We start from the raw sequence: 21,463 nt of genomic DNA, 5'->3' as shown, positions 1-21,463 counted from the left end.
TTTGATAACTTATGAAATAATTGAAAGTAAATAACATACATCTTGTATTTAGAATTGTGTTATGGAGACTTCTTCATTCTGGGGAGGGAAACAAACTATGACAGTTAATGTAAATAGAGCAATGAGGTCTAAAAAGGGTTAAAAATTCACCTCCAGACATTTTGAGGTTCCTTTCCCTCTCAAATACCATCATTCATCACAATCCCTTTATCCACACATCCGGGGTCTCCCATAATGAGGGGAGTTCCTTCACTGAGTACAGATGTTTGAGTTTGAGTTTTGATTTCCCTCATTTGAATAACTAATCCTCCTATTTTTATAACTATTCTTGATACTTCTACTGCTATTTTCCTGATTTCTCTTCTCCAATTCATAATTACAATACCCACTTTCCCACAAAAGTAAAATGTTAGTGCTTGTTTTATGGATTCTTGTATAGAGCTATCATCTTTCCTTGCTTTACCTTTCCAACTGTAATGGTGGAAAGTTCACCTTTTTTTAAGATTGTTGTAATATTGAACAATGGCAGCCAAGGAATTTACTTCTGAAATTCCCAAAATGAAACACTCAAGTCAGAATGGAGTTTATGGAGGTTTAATCACATTGGGAGTAGGGAAAAGGAGAGGGAGAGAAGGAGAGAAGAGAAAAGGGAAAGGGGCTACTCAACCTCTGACCAAGGCAGAGGGAGTTTTAGGCCCAAAGGGCCAAGGTGGAAAGAATCAGTCCTTAACTCACGTGAGTGATCTGAAGGAAAGCTGTCTGCCGGCTTCCTCCCTGTCCAAACTCCTAATACCAACTGGCGTCTAGCGCTCTCCACAGGAAGTGAGCGAATTCCAGAGGCTGTTCCCTACCTCATTTCCTGTGTCTCACAAGTGCCAATGGTTGGCTCTAGCTTGGCTCAGGACAGCCCAGGTGAGCAATTAGTTATTTCTGATTTGTCATTGACTAGCACATGCCCATGTAGTGTGGGTGTGCACAATTTTTGGGTGCTATACCAAGATGGAGACTTTTAAAATTCACAATCCCCCCTGATGATGATTGGGGTACTAGTCTCCCCAATTGATCAGTAAACATAAGCATACTGCACCACAAAAATTTCTAGCTGTAAGTGTATACAAAAATTTTTTACCCACTAAGAAGAAAATTATAATAGTTGTAAATATAGGGAAATAGAGGAGAGAGAAAGACAGCAAACCAATGTTTTGCTGGGCGCATTGACAAAAACAATTAGGGGGCAGTCTCTTTTGGCATAAGAGCGTACATTCAAAAAATGTTCAATCAACCACACCTCAAGGTTCATTCTGGATCTTTCTGTAGTGAAAAGGTTTAGATATCTTTCTGCAAACAGTTCATTCTCTGGATTCAGTTAGTTAGCAAGCTTCTTCTCTGAAGATTTATCTCGAACAAAATTTAAATCTTGGATTTGATGAAATACAATCCCCCCTGAAGAAAGTGTTGAGAAAACACTGAGTCCAGCTGAAGATTCAAGTTTTAGTTGTTGGGGTGTGTGAGTTAATCCAAAAGGAAAACAAAACAAAATGAAAATAAAATAAAAAAATCAAAATCAAAAGAAGAAAAGGGAAAAAATTAAGGGAAAAATATAGACCCTTTATATATTCATATATTTATATTAAAGAAGAATTCAAAATCAGTATCAAAAATATCAAAAAAAAATCTATGTATACAAAATTTGAGAAAGCAAGAATAAAAAAAAATTTTTTTTTCTCCACAGGCCCCTGTATTAGTGTCCAGTTAAGTAATTTCTAATCCCACAAGTCTGTAGGACAGAATGCAGCATATTTTACTTCCCCATTTGCAGCCAAGGCTACAGGTAGTTGCCATACTATAGGAGAGAAAAAAGAGGACCAGATTTTTATTTTATATCTAGGGAAGTGTCATTCCCTCATCTGATTTTACCTTTGTTCTCAGGGATGGAGGGAGCCAGGATGGTAGCCAACCTTTGGTACTGGTCTGAAGGTATTTTCACAAAGAGTGTGGATACAAGGAAGGCCTACATCTTAACATCTGTCAAGTGTCGCAACCCCGAGTCTCACACTAGGTTCACATCCTTAGTATTGGCTTAGAAATGCATTAATCCTACCTGGATTGGTCTTTGATTTTTAGACCTGTGAGCTCTTTTGGCATTATCCAGGTTATCTCTGTGCTCCTTTTTTTGATCCCGTTCCTAGAATCAGACGCAAACATTAATCATAATCCCACAACAATTATCAATAAATGACAGGTTCCCATAGTCTAAAGCTGTTTGGGTGCATATTAATATTAACAGCAAGTATATATGTTTAAAATAATATTGTAGAATAAAATTAATATTGATTATATGTACCTTAAGTACATAGAAATGAGAAAAAGGGAAAAAATAAAATAATGGAAAAAAATAATAATAAAATAAGGAAAAGAGAAAAAAGAAAAAAAGAAAAAAAATTAAATTTAGGAATTGAATGTGTCAAAAGCAGAATAAAACAGTTCCACTTGTCAATGGGTAGTTATCTCCAATGCATGTATAGGATACAGTCAATCAGTCTCAACAGAAGATGCTCTCTTTACATGTGAGCAGTGAATGCAAGAGTCCTTTTCTCCAACCTTTATAGATGTTGGAGTAGTTAACAATATTTGGAATGGTCCTTCCCAGGAAGGCTGGGTTGCTCCTGTACGCTGGAAGTTCTTTATATACACGTTGTCTCCTGGCTTCAGGTCGTGAAGTGAGAAGTCTAGTGGTCCGGCTTGTACTGCAGCTCCGGATTTATGTAGCTCACGCAGTTTGTGCTATAATTGCTGTATATAGGAAGCAATAGTAGTATCTCCCCCTCATAGCAATGTATAAGCCTGGGAGAAAGGCTTAGCCTCTATAGGCGCATGTCCAAAAAGCATCTCAAATGGTGAAATATGTAAGTCTCCTCTAGGCCTGCTTCTAAGATAAAATAGGGCCAGAGGGAGAATTTCAGGCCATTTTAAATGGGTCTCAGTGCATAATTTGCCAATCATAGTTTTAAGTTCTTTGTTCATCCTCTCAACTTGGCCTGAACTCTGGGGATGATATGGAACATGGAATTTGGGAGTTATCCCCAAGTAAGAATATATCTGGTTTAGAACAGAATCAGTAAAATTACTCCCCCTATCAGAATCAATATGTTCTGGTAAGCCAAAGCAAGGAATAATTTCTTTTAAAAGCACCTTAGCAACAAAAGCTGCGGTGGCTCGGGCTGTAGGAAATGCTTCCGGCCATCTGGTCAGTTGGTCTACTATGACCAAACAAAATTTATATTGTCCAGCCTTTGGTATCATTATGAAATCTATCTGCAGGTGCTCAAAAGGTGTGTAAGCCAGAGGATGCCCACCAAAGGCTTTGCCACAAAAGACATGTTGGTTATATGCCTGGCAGGTAGGGCAGGCTGAACACACTTTAGAGGCTATGGTAGTTATACCAGGGGCTATCCATACTCTCTTAACAGAGTCCACGATGCCCTGGGTACCAAAGTGGCCATTATTATGAACAGATTGGCAAATTTGGTAATAGAAACTTCTAGGGAACAGGGGTTTTCCTTCAGATGACACCCAGTCTCCATTGATCTGTTTTGCTTTGAATTTCTGTTTCCATTTTTCCACTTCCTTCTCATTATAGGAAAGTGATAAATTTGAGTCATCAGTAGTTGTTAATGTTAGAAGTAATTCAGGCCCTTCTATGGCTGCTAGCTTTGCTGCAGCATCTGCTCAGTCATTTCCCCTAGAGACAGGGTTGGTGCTACCTGTATGGGCTGAGCAATGAACTACAGCTAGGGCTGCAGGCAGCAGAAGAGCAGAAAGTACTTCATTAATAATTTCAGCATTAGCTATGGATTTTCCAGCTGAGGTTAAAAATCCTCTCTGGAGCCATAGCATCCCGACTGAGTGACAAATGCCAAAGGAATATCTAGAATCCATATAAATTGTTGCCTTTTTACCCTTGGCAATTATACAGGCATGTTTCAGAGCTAGGAGCTCTGCCCCTTGAGTGCTAATGTTAGAGGGCAATGAAGCTGACCACTCAGTGGCAAATTCTGTGACTACAGCAGCTCCACTGTAGCGTGTGCCATCCCTCATGAAAGAAGAACCATCAGCAAATAAGATCAGGTCTGAGTTCTTTAAGGGAGTGTCCAAGAGATCATCTCGAGGCTTTTCTGCCATGGACACTAGTGTTTCACAACTGTGTAATGGTTCTCCTGAAGTTGGTAAGTCTGGAAGCAAGGTTGCAGGATTAAGGCTTGTACAGCGTTTCAGAGTAATATTTTCATTATTTAGTAAGGTTATTTCATACCGTGTAATTCATTGATCAGAAAATGCTTGTGTTCTCTGTCTTAGCAATAACGCTTCTACCTTATGTGAACACATAATTGTCAATGGGCATCCTAATACTAGATCAACGGTTTTTGTCACTAGTAAAGCAATAGCAGCCACTCCTCTAAGGCATGGTGGTGCTCCTGAAGCTATTGGTTCCAGCTGGGCTGAATAATAATTAACTGGACACTGAGAAGGCCCCAGAGTCTGAGTTAAAATGCCTGAGGCTACTCCTCTTTGCTCATGTACATACAAAGTAAATGGCTTGTTATAATTTGGGATGCCTAGAGCAGGGGCAGATAGGATAGCCTTTTTTAGCTCTGATAGAGCTGACAGGTGTTCAGGCTCTAATTTGAGGGGTTCAGGGACTGCATCCCTTGTTAGTGCTATAAGAGGTTTAGTAATTTCCCCATAGCAAGGAATCCATTGTCTGCAAAACCCTGTTGCTCCCAGAATTGCTCTTAACTGTTTTCTAGTGGTAGGAGCACTCAATTTTTGAATATTCTCAATTCACATGGGAGAAATAGAGTGGGCACCAGCTGTCAGAATGAACCCCAAATATTCTACTTTTGGGAGACACCACTGAAATTTATCCTTTGAGATCTTATGACCTCTTTTGTGCAATTCCAAAAGAAGGTGTTTGCCATCTTTCTGACATGCTTCTGCATTCACGGAAGCCAAGAGCAGGTCATCTACATATTTTATTAATTTGCTGTTTTTAAATTTTATATTATCTGTACCTTGTCCCAAAATTTGTGCAAATAAGGTCGGACTTTCTACATAACCCTGGGTCATACGACTCCAGGAATATTGTATGCCATTCCAGGTGAAAGCAAAAATATGCCTCGAGTTCTCATATATGGGTATGGAAAGGAAGTCTGAGCACAAGTCTACTACTGTAAAGTATGTAGTTGTGCTAGGAATAGAAGAAATAATAGTACTGATATTGGGAACTATGGAGTGTCTCTTTATAATGTGATTGTTCACAGCCCTCAAATCCTGTACAAATCTATAGAGGTGTGTGCCATCGGGGCCCCTTTTTGGATTTTTAACGGGGAGGATGTGTGTGTTGTATTCAGATTTACAAGGGAAAATTATTCCTTGGTCAATTAAGGAATTTATTATTGGGGTAATGCCCTCCATTGCCTCCTTGGAAAGAGGATACCGAGGAATGCAAGGAGGTGGGCTGGATTTAGTTTTTATTTGCATGGGAGCAGCTGATTTAAGTAAGCCTACATCAGTAGAAGTTGTGGCCCAAAGAGACTCTGGTATATCTGTAGGTATTTCAAAGGTGGGAGGCTCCTTTGCCTCCTGGCTCTCTGAGAGAAATACAGGGAGTAAATTTAAGTTTTCCTTGGGCACTTCTAAAGAGAGGGAGCCATCTGGGGTGCACATTATTGTGCCTTGTAATTTGCATAGTTAATCTCTCCCAAGCAAATTTGTGGGGGATCCAGGCATTAAAAGAAAAGAATGTTCAACAGTTAGGGGTCCCACACGTACCATGCAAGGAGAAAGTTTTGGGACCTTTAACGGTTTTCCTGAAACACCTACTACATTTAAGGAGCCAATAGAATCACATTTCTCATCTGGTTTGCTTACTAGATCTGACCTAGATGCTCCAGTGTCTTGAAGACAGTCATAGTATGAATTTCCTACCTTTAAAGTGACATGAGGTTCCTTACTGTTTGGGGGGAATATATAAGGATTATTGGCATTAAAATATCAGGGTCTGGAAAATCAAAATTCTTTGATTCCAAGGCCCTCACCCCCCCTTCACACCTTCATAAAGATGCTTGGGCAGTTTTTTGGGACCCTCCACGCTGTTGGGGGTGTTCACCCTGAGTGTAGCGTGGTCGAGCTCCATTTCTTATATGTTGTTGTTGGGCATTTTTGGGGGTAGTATCATTTTCTGTATTTTGAGCACTGTCATTTTGATTGGCATTGTGATTCCTATAGTTATTATTCCTAAAGGTGTTATTATTTCTTGTTTCCCATAGCCTACTCTGCTCCTACAGACTATCATTGCATGGCCTCTCTTCCCACAGAAGAGGCATATTAAGGGGTTTGTTAATGATCTATCTGTGGATTCCTGCAAAGGGGCCATGGTCTCTCTCTTACTTTTCAATTGTTCCTTTAAAATTTCTATTTCTTTTTTTAAGTCTGTCACTGATGTATTGTGTGTCTCGGGTTTTTTTGTACGATTCTTATAGGCATATGCTGCTACTATACTCAGTTCGTCGAGGTCCATAGACTCCCAGTTGGGACAGCTAATTTCAAAGTAGTCTTTTACTGCTGAACAACAATTCCTAACAAATTGTCTGCCTATATGTTTAATGTCTTTTTCTCTGGACAAATCAAGGTCCATATATGTACTTCCTACGTCAATAAGTCTGTCCATAAAGTGGGAGGGGGTCTCATCAATTTCCTACTGGGATTGTTCAAATTTTTCCCATGCATCAGGGCTATCAGAGCAGTCTCTCATGGCTTTTAATAATGCTTCTCTGGCCAGGGCTAGGTTTGTGTGATCTTGTTCAATATTGGGGTTCCAGTGTGGATCTACAGTTGGCCAGTGATGAGCTCCTCTACCACTTTTCTTATTAGCTAGTGAGATAACATTATTTTTCTCTCTCTTTGTCAGAAATGTATCGAACAAATTCTCCACATCCAACCAAGAAGGGTCAAAGTTTCTGAATATATTTTCTAATTTTTCTATAACCAACATTGGTTCTGCCTCAAATGATTGAACATTGTGCTTGAATTTTTCTAAATCATCAGGTTTAAAAGGTGTATAGTGTCTTACAGACACCAAGTTCCCTTCTTTATTAAAGGTGGGTACTTCCCTCAATGGAAATAAACTTCTGTCTAAATTATCTGGTGTTACTGTTTCTAGGCTACTTGCTCCATTTTCAATGGGGTATGTAAGAGAAGGGGAAAGGTTAGGATTATTGGCTGTTGGAGCATGGGGGTTGGAGATTAGAGCATGAGTGGAGGGGAGGGCAGGGGGAAGGGCTGGGACAGGAACAGGGGGCGGGGCTAGAGCATGAGCTTGGGTGGGGTGCAGGGCAGGGGGAGGGGCCGGGGCTGAGGGGCAGGGTAAGATGCATGAATAGAAGGAGGAATCAGGGTGGGAGGGGCAAGAATGGCAGGGAGAGGGCCTGGGTGGTCAGGATGGGGAGGAGCTGGTTGGTGTGAAGGGGCTGCTATTTGAGCCAAATCATTTTGGGCAGGGTGGGTCAGGGAGTCTGATAATGATGGGGGATGGAGAGTTAAATCACTCCTTTTGTAGGATGTTTTTTTTTAAAATATATTTTATTTGATCATTTCCAAGCATCATTCGTTAAAGACATAGATCATTTTCTTTTCCTCCCCCCGGATCCCCCTATAGCCGAAGCGTATATCCACTGGGCATTACATGTTTTCTTGATTTGAACCCATTGCTTTGTTGATAATATTTGCATTAGAGTGTTCATTTAGAGTCTCTCCTCTGTCATGTCCCCTCAACCTCTGTATTCTGGCAGTTGCTTTTCCTCGGTGTTTCCACTCCCATAGTTTATCCTTTGCTTATGAATAGCGTTTTTTTCTCCTGGATCCCTGCAAATTGTTCAGGAACATTACACAGCCATTAATGGAGACGTCCATTACGTTCGATTATACCACAATGTATTAGTCTCTGTGTACAACGTTCTCCTGGTTCTGCTCCTCTTGCTCTGCATCACTTCCTGGAGGTTGTTCCAGTCTCCATGGAACTCCTCCACTTTATTATTCCTTTTAGCACAATAGTATTCCATCACCAACATATACCACAATTTGCTCAGCCATTCCCCAATTGATGGGCATCCCCTCGTTTTCCAGTTTTTGGCCACCACAAAGAGTGCAGCTATGAATGTTTTTCTACAATTTTTTTTTGTTTTGTCCATTATCTCCTTGGGGTACAGACCCAGCAGGGCTATGGCTGGATCAAAGGGTAGATATTCTTTTGTTGCCCTTTGGGCATAGTTCCACATTGCCCTCCAGAATGGTTGGATCAGTTCACAACTCCACCAGCAATGAATTAATGTCCCTACTTTGCCACATCCCCTCCAGCATTCATTACTTTCCTTTGCTGTTATGTTAGCCAATCTGCTAGGTGTGAGGTGATACCTCAGAGTTGTTTTGATTTGCATCTCTCTGATTATAAGAGATTTAGAACACTTCTTCATGTGCTTGTTAATAGTTTTGATTTCTTTATCTGAGAACTGCCTATCCATGTCCCTTGCGCATTTATCAATTGGAGAATGGCTTGATTTTTTGTACAATTGATTTAGCTCTTTATAAATATGAGTAATTAAACCTTTGTCAGAGGTTTCTATGAAGATTTTTTCCCAGTTTGTTGTTTCCCTTCTGATTTTAGTTACATTGGTTTTGTTTGTACAAAAGCTTTTTAGTTTGATGCAGTCAAAATTATTTATTGTACATTTTGTGATTCTTTCTATGTCTTGCTTGGTTTTAAAGCCTTTCCCCTCCCAAAGGTCTGACATGTATACTATTCTGTGTTTACCCAATTTACTTATGGTTTCCTTCTTTATGTTTAAGTCACTCACCCATTTTGAATTTATCTTGGTGTAGGGTGTGAGGTGTTGATCTATTCCTAGTCTCTCCCACACTGTCTTCCAATTTTCCCAGCAGTTTTTGTCGAATAGTGGATTTTTGTCCCAAAAGCTGGGACCTTTGGGTTTATCGTATTCTGTCTTGCTGAGGTCGCTTTCCCCCAGTATATTCCACTGATCTTCCTTTCTTTTTCTTAGCCAGTACCAAATTGTTTTGATGACTGCTGCTTTGTAATAACATATGTGTTTTTTTTTCATTATTTCCCTGGATATCCTTGATCTTTTGTTCTTCCAAATGAACTTTGTTATGGTTTTTTCTAAATCAGTGAAGAAGTATTTTGGTAGTTCAATGGGTATGGCACTAAATAGATAAATAAGTTTGGGTAGGATGGTCATTTTTATTATATTGGCTCGTCCTACCCATGAGCAGTTAATGTTCTTCCAATTGTTCAAGTCTAGTTTTAGTTGTGTGGAAAGTGTTTTGTAGTTGTGTTCATATAGTTCCTGTGTTTATCTTGGGAGGTAGATTTCTAGGTATTTTATTTTGTCTAAGGTGATTTTGAATGGGATTTCTCTTTCTAGTTCTTGCTGCTGAACTGTGTTGGAGATATATAGAAAAGCTGATGATTTATGTGGGTTTATTTTGTATCCTGCAACTTTGCTAAAGTTGTTGATTATTTCAATTAGCTTTTTGGTTGAATCTTTAGGATTCTTCAAGTAGACCATCATGTCATCCTCAAAGAGTGATAACTTGATCTGCTCCTTGCCTATTTTGATGCCTTCAATTCCTTTATCTTCTCTAATTGCTACTGCTAGTGTTTCTAGTACAATGTCAAATAATAGAGGTGATAATGGGCATCCTTGTTTCACTTCTGATCTTATTGGGAATGCATCTAGTTTATCCCCATTGCAGATGATATTAGCTGATGGTTTTAGATATATACTGTTTATTATTTTTAGGAATGACCCTTCTATTCCTATGCTTTCTAGTGTTTTTAATAGGAATGGGTGTTGTATTTTATCAAAGGCTTTTTCTGCATCCATTGAGATACTTATTTGGTTCTTGCTGGTTTGCTTGTTGCTGTGGTCAATTATGTGGATGGTTTTCCTAATATTGAACCAGCCCTGCATCCCTGGTATAAATCCTACTTGATCATGGTGAATGATCCTTCTGATCACTTGCTGGAGTCTTTTTGCTAGTATCCTATTTAAGATTTTTGCATCTATATTCATTAGGGAGATCGGTCTATAGTTTTCTTTCTCTGTTTTTGACCTGTCTGGTTTTGGAATCAGTACCATCTTTGTGTTGTAAACGGAGTTTGGTAGAACTCCCTCTTTGCTTATTATGTCAAATAGTTTGTATAGTATTGGGATTAACTCTTCTCTGAATGTTTGATAGAAGAAATAGTTTTCATAAATAAACCCATATCAGAAAAAGAAATCCAACAGGCCTTGAAAGAACTTCCTAATAAAAATCCCCAGGGCCTGATGGATTCACCAGTGAATTCAAGAGTCATATTTTGGCCAGGTAAAAGATATGTCTATCCATGCCTTACAAAGTTTTTTAGCTTCATTATTTATCATCCAACTCTCCTTTGGTAGATTGGGATCAGTGCAAGAATTAAGAAATTCATGCAAGGGTGTATCAGGAGGAATATTTCCTGATTTCCTTTAATTTTTTGCAGTAGTCTGTATATCCTATTTAAGTTAGTTTGAGTATTGCTAAATGGTCAGCTCAAACAAAGAAAAGTTTTGTTATTAATCATAAATAACAATAAACAACAATGAACAATAAGTATCAATTATAAAAAATAATTATTAGTAATTAATAGGAATGCCTTATAATAGTTATTTAAAATTAATAATTATTGTTATTGATAGTATTATTAATACTATTGTGTTCTAAAATTATTCCTTAATATTACATCTAATTAATTTGATTTAATGTTAGCTTTGTTCAATTTTAGAAATCTAGTTTTAATTTAAATTTAATATTATTAATATTTCCTATTAATAATTCTTTTATTTTATTGTATTCACTTTAATAGCATTATTTTAGATCACTAATAGCAGGAGCAATGGAATTCTTTTTATTTTCCTGCAGTTTCAATTCTCAATGGACGCTATAAATGTGTGGTGCTATAAATGCATGTAGAGTGGAGGGCACTTGTGGGTAGGCCTTTATCTAAAAGCAATCAGATAAAGGAGGAGAAAGGAAAAAATCATAGCTTTTGATATGCTAAATAGGGCAGGCAGTCTCCAAGGAAAGTTTGAGAAAGAAAATGTAGCTTTTGATATGCTAAAGGGAGGTAAGCTGCAAGGAAAGTTTGAGGGTACGGGAGCAAGATTGGAAAATCCAAAGAGAACTTTCTTGTAAAAATGAAGGTTTCCCTACCCCAGAAGTTCAAAGTTGGGGTGGGGGGCGGGAAGGGGGCTCCTAACCCTAGTCCTAAACCTGGAAGGACCCCCAGGATTAATTTAATGAGTGTCTCCAAGCAGCTCCCTTCAGCGGCAGCCTGGCTGGTGTGGCATGTGGGGAAAGTCAGGTAGACACTGGACTGGGAAAGACCTGTTGGGTTCTAGTGCCCCTTGGTTTAAATAAAATCGGTCCTGTTTGGAATGGGGGAGAGCTCCAATGTGCTGGCCTGTGCTGAACTGAGGAAAGGTAGCAGGCATGGGGAGCCTGTGTCTGATTCAACTGTATCGTTTACCTGGGGAGAGTGCAGAGGCTGGGAAGAAACAGGAGTCTGCTTTTTTCTCACCCAGGAAAATCAGACTGTTAGGGGGCGAGCATGTGGGATCCTGCCCCATCATCTACTGCCCCACTCTCATCCAAAATGGGTTGTGTCAAATGGGGTGGAGTGGGGTTGGGGAGGAAACCACATGGGGAGCATCCTTAACAATTGAGAGGAAAAGGCAGCCGCTTCCCTGCCTGGTTCCAAAAGACCCTCATTTCTGTTTGGGCAAAAAGCTGGGACTTCTGTCTTTACTGTCCCAGGGAGTCCCTACCTCTAATCCACAGCCTAGAAGGACGCCAAGGATTAATTTAAGGCATGTCTCCTCGCTCAGCACAGTGCCTGGCTGAGCAAAGCAGCAGTACTTGCCAGCAGTTTCATGAACCTGGGTAAGTCAGGGGTTGGGCTGGGCTGGGTTCCTGTGCTCTGACCAGGACTTACCCTAAACTAGGGTAAAATAATGGTGGAAAAGTGGGAGGGAGTTTTCTCACCAATCCATCCAAAGAGGCACTTTAGATGGTTCTGCTTCTCTTTCTCAATCATTTTCTTATATGCAGGCAAGGCCAGCAACTGAAGGAGTTTCTATTCTTAAGCTTATCTAAGCACTTATATAAAACTTCTCTGAAGAAAATTAAAGGCCCTAAAAGAAAAGATGCTTGACTAATGGTCACCATCTGTAAGAACTGAGATAATATTTCTACCCAGATATATATTTTACAAAGTTTATCAGAAAAGGTAGACAATTATTTCTCTAAGTAACCTGACTATGTGTTGCCCTGCCTTCAAGTCACTTCCTCCTTCCCCCTTTACCTGCCTGTTCTGTTCCTGACTTCTTCTTTCATAATTTTCTTCTCACTTCTCCCTCCTCTCAAGCCTGAAGCCTTGACTTTTATTGACATACAACATGTATAGGGATGCAAACCTGGCTCAAATATGTTATGTCAGGAATGTTTGATGGAAATATCAAGCTACTCTGGAGGGGAAGGGAATGAAATTCCTTGACACATGAGTACCATTAAATTCATGATTCTGAGACTAATTAAATGTCACTTGCCTTCCCCCTATTCCCTGAGATCAGCATCCCATTGTGATAACCTGCCTTTCTACCAGTGTATACCTTAACACTTAACAATTCCATTTGCTACCATCAATGCTGTTATTTGTTGTGGCATAAGTGTTTTAACTTAAACACATCTAGTTGCTCATATTGCCACTTTGGCTTAGCAGTTGGCTTATTTTTCTCATAATCACCATCACTCAGAATCTGCTTTTATGTGCATGTTGTAGTATCATGGACATTTACCCTAGGCCCATGGCTTAATGCAGAAATGGGATGCAAACTCCTTTCTCAGCCAGTTTCAATCAGAAAGGCAAAGGGCTGGCCCAAATTATTCATGCAGAATCCACCTCATACACAAACTATAATTAATTGAAATGTAAATCTCCACAGAAATTAGAAGAGTGGCAGTCACTCAAAAAACATTTATTTATTCATAGACTACTAGATGTCCGGAATTGCACATGATGCTGGAAATACAAAGAAGAGGCAAAGGAGAGGATCTGCTCTCAAGTAGCTTACAGTCTAATGGAAGAAATAACATGCAAACATTGTAATACAAGTTATTTTGGACATAACTGACTGAGAGAAGGGAGTACAAGCAAGGAAGATAAGGAAATCTTTCCTTAAGTGGGGGGATTTTAACTAACCCTTAGACAAAGTCAGGGAAGTGAAAAAGTAGAGAGGAGGTGAAAAAGCATTACATACCAATGGAGTTCAGGCATTGGAATATGTCCGGAATAGTAGGTGTCTTGTTTAAAGAACAACAAGGTATTCTTTATGACTGGATTAGAATTCATTGTGAAGGGGACCATGAGTTAGTTGTAAAAAAAAAAAATATAGGGAGTAGGCAGATTATGAAGATCATGTATCAACAAACAGATTTTTATTTGACCCTGGAGGTGGTAGAGAATCACTGAAATTTATTGAGTATGTATTTAAACTGGAAAAGCACACTTACAGATTGAGGAGAGGATAGAATAGAATGGAGAGAAAACTGTATCCAAAAGTTTATTGTAATAATTCATGTACAAGATAATAAGGGTTAAAGCAAAGTGGTGGCAATATCAGAGGAGAGAAAAGGAGGACATATTTGAAAGATATGGCAAATGTGAAATCAAAGGCAAAATTTTATATATGAAAGAGTGAGGAGGTAAGGATGATACCAAGGTTTTGAGTCTTGGCAACTAGGAGGATGGTGATAATCTCAACAGTAATAAGAAATTTGATAGAGTTGTGTTTGGATTTCCTTGAATCTCACCCTCCCCTGTTGGTTCTGCTCTTTTCTCTTTTTCCCCATAGAAATGTTGAAGAGCTAAGCATTTTTTCTGTTGTTTGCCCATTTCACCAGTCTTTTTTTACCCTTTTAGATTGGGAATTCTATAAGCTGCTTGCTGATTCTGTCTCTTCTGCTAGCTTGCAGGGGTTGGCACTGTGAATTATGCAGGAGAAATTCACAAAGCCAAGTGGTATGAAGTTCTGAACCTCACTATGTGTTGGGGCCAGAGCCTGGGACTTTGAAGGGTGGGTCTGAGGAACTCATTCATAATTGTAGTTGAGGTCCCTCAATCCCAAAGTTGGCTTGTGTCTAGGTTAGGAATCTGGTGCAGTAGATGAGGGGGTTGATCAGGTAGCATTCCTATGTGTGCAACTTTGCTTCCCTTTCCCCCTTATCCTGTTAAAATCACCTCTCACTGCATACCTTTCAAGTTGTACTCAGTGGGATAGACCCCAACTCTGTCTTGATGATCGATTTTGATTCCTGTCATTTTGAAGAACTTTTTAAAAATTAGTTTGGAAGGATAATCAGAGTGATTCTGGCTTTCGTTGCTACTAAGTTGCCATCTTCTAGGGTGAGTGTTTGGGAAGAAACATTACTTCTGATTTGGAGAATTGTGAGCATCTTTGTCACTATAATAGCTTTTAGTGGTGGGATTCTTTTGTTGTTTGTTTAGTCATCCACAATACTTAATGCTAGAGATAGGGCCTCCACACTTCTGGAGATAAAATCTGGGCTGATCCTATTTTTTCTTTCTTGGGCTTTTGAGTTTTGAATCATTCAAGAATTTCAGAGACAACTCATTCTAGGAACTCACAAGCTTTCAGTTCTAATAAAGTTTTCTGTTCTAGGCAAAATATTGATTTCTTCCCTTTTACCCACCCACAGCCAAGACTGAACTCTTTATGCTCCTTGCTTATGATTTGGTTTGAGCAGTAGTAGACTACTTCTAGACTTAACCACTACCAGTTATCTTAGAATATCTGCTTCCTTAGAGTAACCGAACAGCAAGCTCCTTTTTCATTTTATATCCCTGACCTGATTATACTGCTGCAGGGTTCAGATTGGATCAGAAACTTGAACTGAAACCCCACTCTTTGGATTCAAGTCACATCCCTACTGTTAGTTAATTTTCCTCTTTTTTAGGTATACTGGTCAGAGCCCACAACTTCTTCTCATACCTGATTGCCTAACAAAGTCGTTCTCCGTTTTTCCAGGATTTGTGCCCTACAAATATGTAGATACCATCTGACAACTGTTCCCCTTGAAGGTCCTTAGCATAAATGCTAAGAGAGTTCTACTATAAGTCAGGTATGTCCTCTTGCTCTGGCATTCAGCCTTTCCCTGAACCCTCAGTTAGCTATTTCTTCTTGGCAGATCCCATTGCCAATATTTGCAGACCTCTCTGTCTCCTGATTAAATCTGAGATGAAAAAAAAAACTCCTGATGAATTTTAATTGGATTTACCCCTTTGAGATTAAGTCAGATATATTTTCTAAATCTGTTGTGAGGAGTTTGGGGAAGGTAGGAAAGTCAATATACTGCTTCTGTTTACTCACATTGTATTATCTCTTAAGGCCTACACTGTCCTCTTCTTTTTTGATCAGATTGGTTAAACATTTATCAGTTTTCCTAGTCATTTCAAACAATCAGTTATTTACATTTTCCATCATTTGAATTCTTCAAGTTTATTCCCTATCCTCTAATTTTAAACATCACTTCTTTAGTTTATTTTAGTTATTTTCTATTTTCTTATTTATTTATTTTTAGGTATATTCAGTTCATTAATCCTATATTTTGCCATTTTCTTAATATATATTTTAAAACACATAATTTCCCCCTAAGGAGTAGTACACTTTCATCTTTGTAATTTTGCCATTTTTATTTATTATACTTTCTTGTATTTAATTATTATTTACATATATTGCTCTTTAAAACATTCATTATTTAGGATTTCTTTTAAAAGTTATTTTTGTTGAGCTGTGATTTGAAAATGATGTTTAATATTCCTCTAATTTATAATTCTTTGCAATATTTCCATGATCTAATGCATTGTTAGTTTATGTAAAAGTTTGATATAATACAAATAAATAAATAAATTCTTTAACAGTCATATTTGGAATATCTTTTAATTTTAATTTTATCAATAATTTCTTCAACTGTATATATTTCTCCCTTTTTTTATTCATCCAAAATTGAGAAATGGACCTTCAAGTCTACTACCTGTATTTTGCATTTCCCTGTAACTTGGTTAAGTTTTACAATATGAATTTAGATATTAAGGCATTTTGATCATATATTTTCAATACTGATATTGGTTTATTATCTGTTTCATTTTAGCAAATATAATTTTTTCCTTCTATATTGTATATTTTTGTCTTACCTTAATCAGTTAGAATGTTAGAACTCCTGATTTTTTATGTTAACCCCTAGAAGAAAATTTCTTTTTGCCTCTCCATTTATTCTGCATATATTTATTTTGAAGAGTTTCTTGTAAGCAGGAGATTATAGGATTTTGTTTTCTTCTCCAATGTCACTTTTTTGTTTCATTGAATCATTTAATCTATCTACACTTAGAATTTTGAGAGTAATGTTTATATTTTCTCCATTTGGTTTCTAATATGCCTAATATACCTTCTATTCCTTTTTTTCTTTTAATGATAATCATTTATTGATTCAGGAAATTTTGCTTAATATATCTTATTGAACACTAATTATAGAAGCTCTCTTCTTCCTCTAACATAAAAGGCCTACTTTCCAATTTCTCATCCTTTCCCTTTCTTTACCAATACTATTAATTATTTTTCCTTATAACTAGTTATTTAATACTTCCCCTCTTTTTTCTCTCAGTTAAATAGTTAGATAAAATTCTTTCTTTTACTCTCTACAACATACTTTTAATTGTTAAGTATTTTAAATGTAGACTCTTAATGATCAATTTAGTGAATCTATCAATAATATGGAAATAGATTGTGAAAAACCCACTGGAATTGGGCATCCTCTGCCAGGAAGGGAAGGTGAGCTGGGGGGACTTGAGGGAAAGAACATGAATTTTGTAACAATGGCAAAATATTCTAAATTGATTAATTAAATTTTTTCAATAAAACAAAGGAATGGAATCTCTCTATAGCCACTGGAGCTGAAAGAATGAGATGGCAGGTACTGTTAAATAAACATGAGCCCTCATCAAGTGGAATTTTTTAATCCCTTTTACTGGAATGGCTAAATAACTTATGGGCAAAAGGGACTTTGGATAGAGTCCTCCTTTAGGAGTTAGAAGAGTAAGTTTCTAATTCTGGCCTTTCTAGAAACTAAGTATGACTTTGTAGAAATCACTGTCATTTCCTTTCTTTGGGGATATTAGATTCTTAATAAAATGAGGTTTTTAACTTTTGAAAGAAAGGTTTGTATATTTTTTTCCTAAAACAAGAATGTATTGCCCTTGTTCAACTCATTTATTTTCACTTCTTTTGGTTTTTTATTATTTAATGAATAAACATTTATTCCCTCTTTAATCTCTGTTTTCTCCAGGTTTCCTTGATACTCTCTTCCAGTGCTCCTCTTAACTGTCTGACCATCTTCATCTTTTTTTTTGCTCCAAATTTATTTAAGTCATCTCTAATCACCTTGACCATCCCACAAGACTTTGTCAAAGGCCCTCTTATTTCATTCTAAATTATATACATAACCTCATGAGCTAAAAGTAATTCAATTATCATGTCTTAGATGATGATTCTCAGAGTGACTTCTCCAACTTTTCCCTAACATCAACATTCAAATCCCCTTCTATTAGATATCTTGAACTCTATGTCACATAGACATCTTAAACTCAACTGAACTTTTTTTCTCTCAAATAATTCTGCTTTTTCTTCCTATTACTATTGAGGATATCACCATCCAACAAATTAGCCAATATTACAACTGAGCATTAGATTTCATCTCCCTCTCACCTCCTATATCCAATAATGTGACTTAATTTCTAGATTTTATTTTGTTAAAGTATTTTGCCAATTCCCCCTTTTCTTATCTGAAAAGCAGGTATATACATCACATCATGCATGTATTGTAAGAGCCTCCTCATTAGTTTCTCTGCCTCAAGACTTTTACTACTCTAGTTCATCATCCACTCAACTATCAAATTTATATTCTTAATGTACAGGTCTGATCATGTTATCCCTCTATTCAATAAATTCCATTTCCTTCTTATCACATTTAAAATCAAATACAGAATCCTCGAAGTGGCATTCAAAGTATTTCAAAACTGAAGCCATTCTGACCTTTCCAGATTGCTAAAACATTTACTCCTCTGCCTTTACAAATGACACTGCACTTTTGCTGTTTCTCTCAATAGATACTATATTTATAAATCATATTATTTCCCCTGACATTATCTGGCTATACCCTTTCCCTTGAATTCACATCTTTTTTACATATATTCTCTGTCTTCTCTCAGAATTCAAGAGAAATCCCACTCTCTCCACAATAGGCCATTTCCAGTACCATGAAAATATTCCTATTAAGTTTATGTGATATATACACTATTTATTGTACATAATTCTATATTTGCTTCAATGTCTTTTTTGCCATTAAAATGTGAGCTTCTTTGGTTCAGAAATGATATTTTTGTCTTTCTTTTTTTTCCTATCATTTAACAACATAACTTGCATTTGTTGATCATTTTATTGCATATTATACTATTTTATGTAATTCACAAAAACCAGGAATTATATTTAGGACTTAATTAATTCATATGTCCTTAGCACAATATCATGTAGCCTCTGTAGAAGTGATATCATATTTCTAGTTAAAAACTTTCATTTCACAAAGGAGGAAATTGTGGCATATAATGGTGATATAACTTACCAAGATGAGTTATCTAGTAAGAGTAAACTGAAAGTAGCCTGAGCCCTCATGATGATCATTTTCACATTGAGGGGTGAAAGAGAAAGATACATCATTTACAATCCAGATATGAGACAATAAATTCTTTCAAATATGGTTTTATAAAATTCCATGTTTATAATCTATATTTTTTCTTTGACTGGAAAACCATAACACATGAAGTATTGAGGGGAGATTAGAATCAATAATTGACTAATCCATTCATGAAATCCTTGTGATGCCTCTTCTCCTTCCCAGGTATAAAATGAAGTTTTCCAATACGATTATCACTGCCAATCAGCAATAAGGGAGAGAGGGCAGGGTAACATCCACCAAAAAAGGCTCCAATTGTTTCCACCTCAACTCTATTTTCAAAACTATATACCACATATAAGGTGCAACAGTTGTTGATCCAGTAGAATAAAACAAAACAGCTCACAAGCAAGAGAATGGTCTGAGTGGCCTTGATTTCAGGGAAGGATCTAGAGCAATTGCTATTGCTATAAATGTGCTGCACTTGCTTGCTATGTCTATAGAGGAGAAGCACCATGTGGGTACTGGACAATGCCATAAGCAAATGATAGATAAAGTCATGAACAGTCATACCAAACAAAAATGCAGCTGTAGCTTTGGTCTCATTTAATGGTCTCACCCCGAAAATATTTGATATATACTCATACCTGGAAATATTGTCATTTTTTATTGCTTCATTGTGTTCAATGATCCTGATATATATCAATGCATTTGTTACACAGAAAAAGAGGAAACAATGTAAAATGTATTTGTGGGCTTTGACTTTGATCCTTGCCCACACAGAGTTGTTGGGACTGATGATGATGGCCTGGAACATGCTCAGAAGGCTTGTTGTGCATACAGAAAATCCCCGTGAAATTCTATAAATGTAGAAGACTACTTTACACCCCAAATCATTCAAAACATTTCTCATCCCAAAACAAAACATGATTTCTGGAATACCTCTGGTAAAAAGTGTTGCCATATTGGCCACAGTCAAATGAGCAAGAATCAAATCAATGGGCTTCTTTTCTTGAGGCTTTTTGAAGGCGATACAAACATAAAGGACAAGCAGCAATGAATTCCCTACAATACCAATGGCACATTGTAAAAAGAAGGCCACACCAAAGATCAGCTCACTAGATATCATTTGTCTTCACGGAGTCAGTAAATCTGATACCCCAAAGAATTGAAGAGCCTAAAAAAGGGAAGAAATAGACAACCTAAAAATGAAATTAATGTGTTTGCATGACTTTCACAAACATCCCTTTAATGTCCCATTTCTTCCAGCAGTTTGAATATTGAAAACTGATTGAATCCCATGTCTATGGTTAATAAGATCTTAGATCTATATATAGATAATAAAACAATTACAAGGTATTATGATTCCCTCTCTTTGTAAATTAGGAATCTGAAATATAATGTAATAAATTTACTTGATAAATGTTACCAGAAGAACAGAGTAGTGCATGTCTTTTTTCTTTTCAATACATGATTCTACTTTAATTTTTCTTCTGGAAAAATACATTTCATATCTGTTGGAATCCACTGACTTCCTCAGATAATAGTTGCATACTATTTAACATTTATAACACATCAAGGGGAGGCAACTGGGTATCTCAGTTGATTGAGAGTCAAGCCTACAAATGTGAGGTCCTAGGTTCAAATCTGGCCTCAGAAACTTTCCAAGTGTGTGACCCTGGGCAAGTCACTTCACCCCAATTGACTAGCCCTAACAATTTTCTCCCTTGGAAATAATAAACAGTATTGATTCCAAGATGGCAGGTAAGGGTTTAAAAAAAAAAATCAAAGATTTCCTTGACAAAAAAAAAATCAAAGCCCATAGTGATAATAGTTTGCAAGTTTATGACACAGAGCCTCACCACAGGGGGAAAAAAAGTTACTAAATTTTAATTTCTTTCTGGACTTCCAATTTGCTCACAATTGTTTTTTCAATCTACATGAGGTCCTCCAATTGGTTAATTGTGCCTATCTTTATTGTAGACATAATTACCTTGTAATACTTTCATATATCAAATGCTTTCATCAGGATTTTTATTTCCACCAGACTATCCTGAAATCCTTCTATGATGTCACTTGTATGTTTTTGGTGATGATAGTGGTTTTATGTATATGATCATAATTTTCTCTCAGAAAAGTTGAGAGAAATGGTTATTGTGGAACTCAATAAAATATGAGGGTGCATTAAATTGGAAAGATCAAGTTTAATTTTATTAATTTTATTTAGTTTTGTTTTATTGAAAATTATGTATATGTATTGACTATCCTACTCTAATCCATTTCTTTATTGTTTTGCAAAAATTCAGCACAAAAAATTATAATTTTATATATATAATTGGTCTATAAAAATATCTCCATGTATCAGCACTTGATATAAAACTCAATTTCAGAGCCTCATTCATCCTTTGAAATGATCATGTCTGATTTTTTAAAATATTACTTAAAATTTTGAAAAGTACTGTAGTATTACTACTTCCCTGAAAGTCTTTTCAAATTCATTATCATGCTAAGTAGTCATTAGAATAATAGAAATTGTGACATTAATTTTTTAATCTAGTTA

At 37.0% G+C, this 21,463-nt stretch overlaps 1 protein-coding gene across 1 annotated transcript; it reads right to left on the bottom strand.

Annotated features, from left to right (window-relative positions):
- Positions 1-19,072: 19,072 nt before the first annotated feature.
- On the bottom strand, positions 19,073-20,032 carry monDomV1R1205 (vomeronasal 1 receptor monDomV1R1205). Its single transcript, NM_001167492.1, has one exon. It carries the CDS (start codon positions 20,030-20,032, stop codon positions 19,073-19,075), a length of 960 nt encoding a protein of 319 aa, NP_001160964.1.
- Between the last annotated feature and the right edge of the window lie 1,431 nt (positions 20,033-21,463).

The sequence above is a fragment of the Monodelphis domestica genome, chromosome 2, assembly GCF_027887165.1.
Source record: "Monodelphis domestica isolate mMonDom1 chromosome 2, mMonDom1.pri, whole genome shotgun sequence".
NCBI lineage: Eukaryota > Metazoa > Chordata > Mammalia > Didelphimorphia > Didelphidae > Monodelphis > Monodelphis domestica.
Note: the sequence above shows the minus strand (reverse complement) of the source record. Positions and strands in the feature narration are given on the sequence as shown.

What these genes read in the sequence shown, in the direction of transcription:
- monDomV1R1205 (NM_001167492.1), bottom strand. Translation starts at nt 20,032, where the DNA reads ATGATATCTAGTGAGCTGATCTTTGGTGTGGCCTTCTTTTTACAATGT.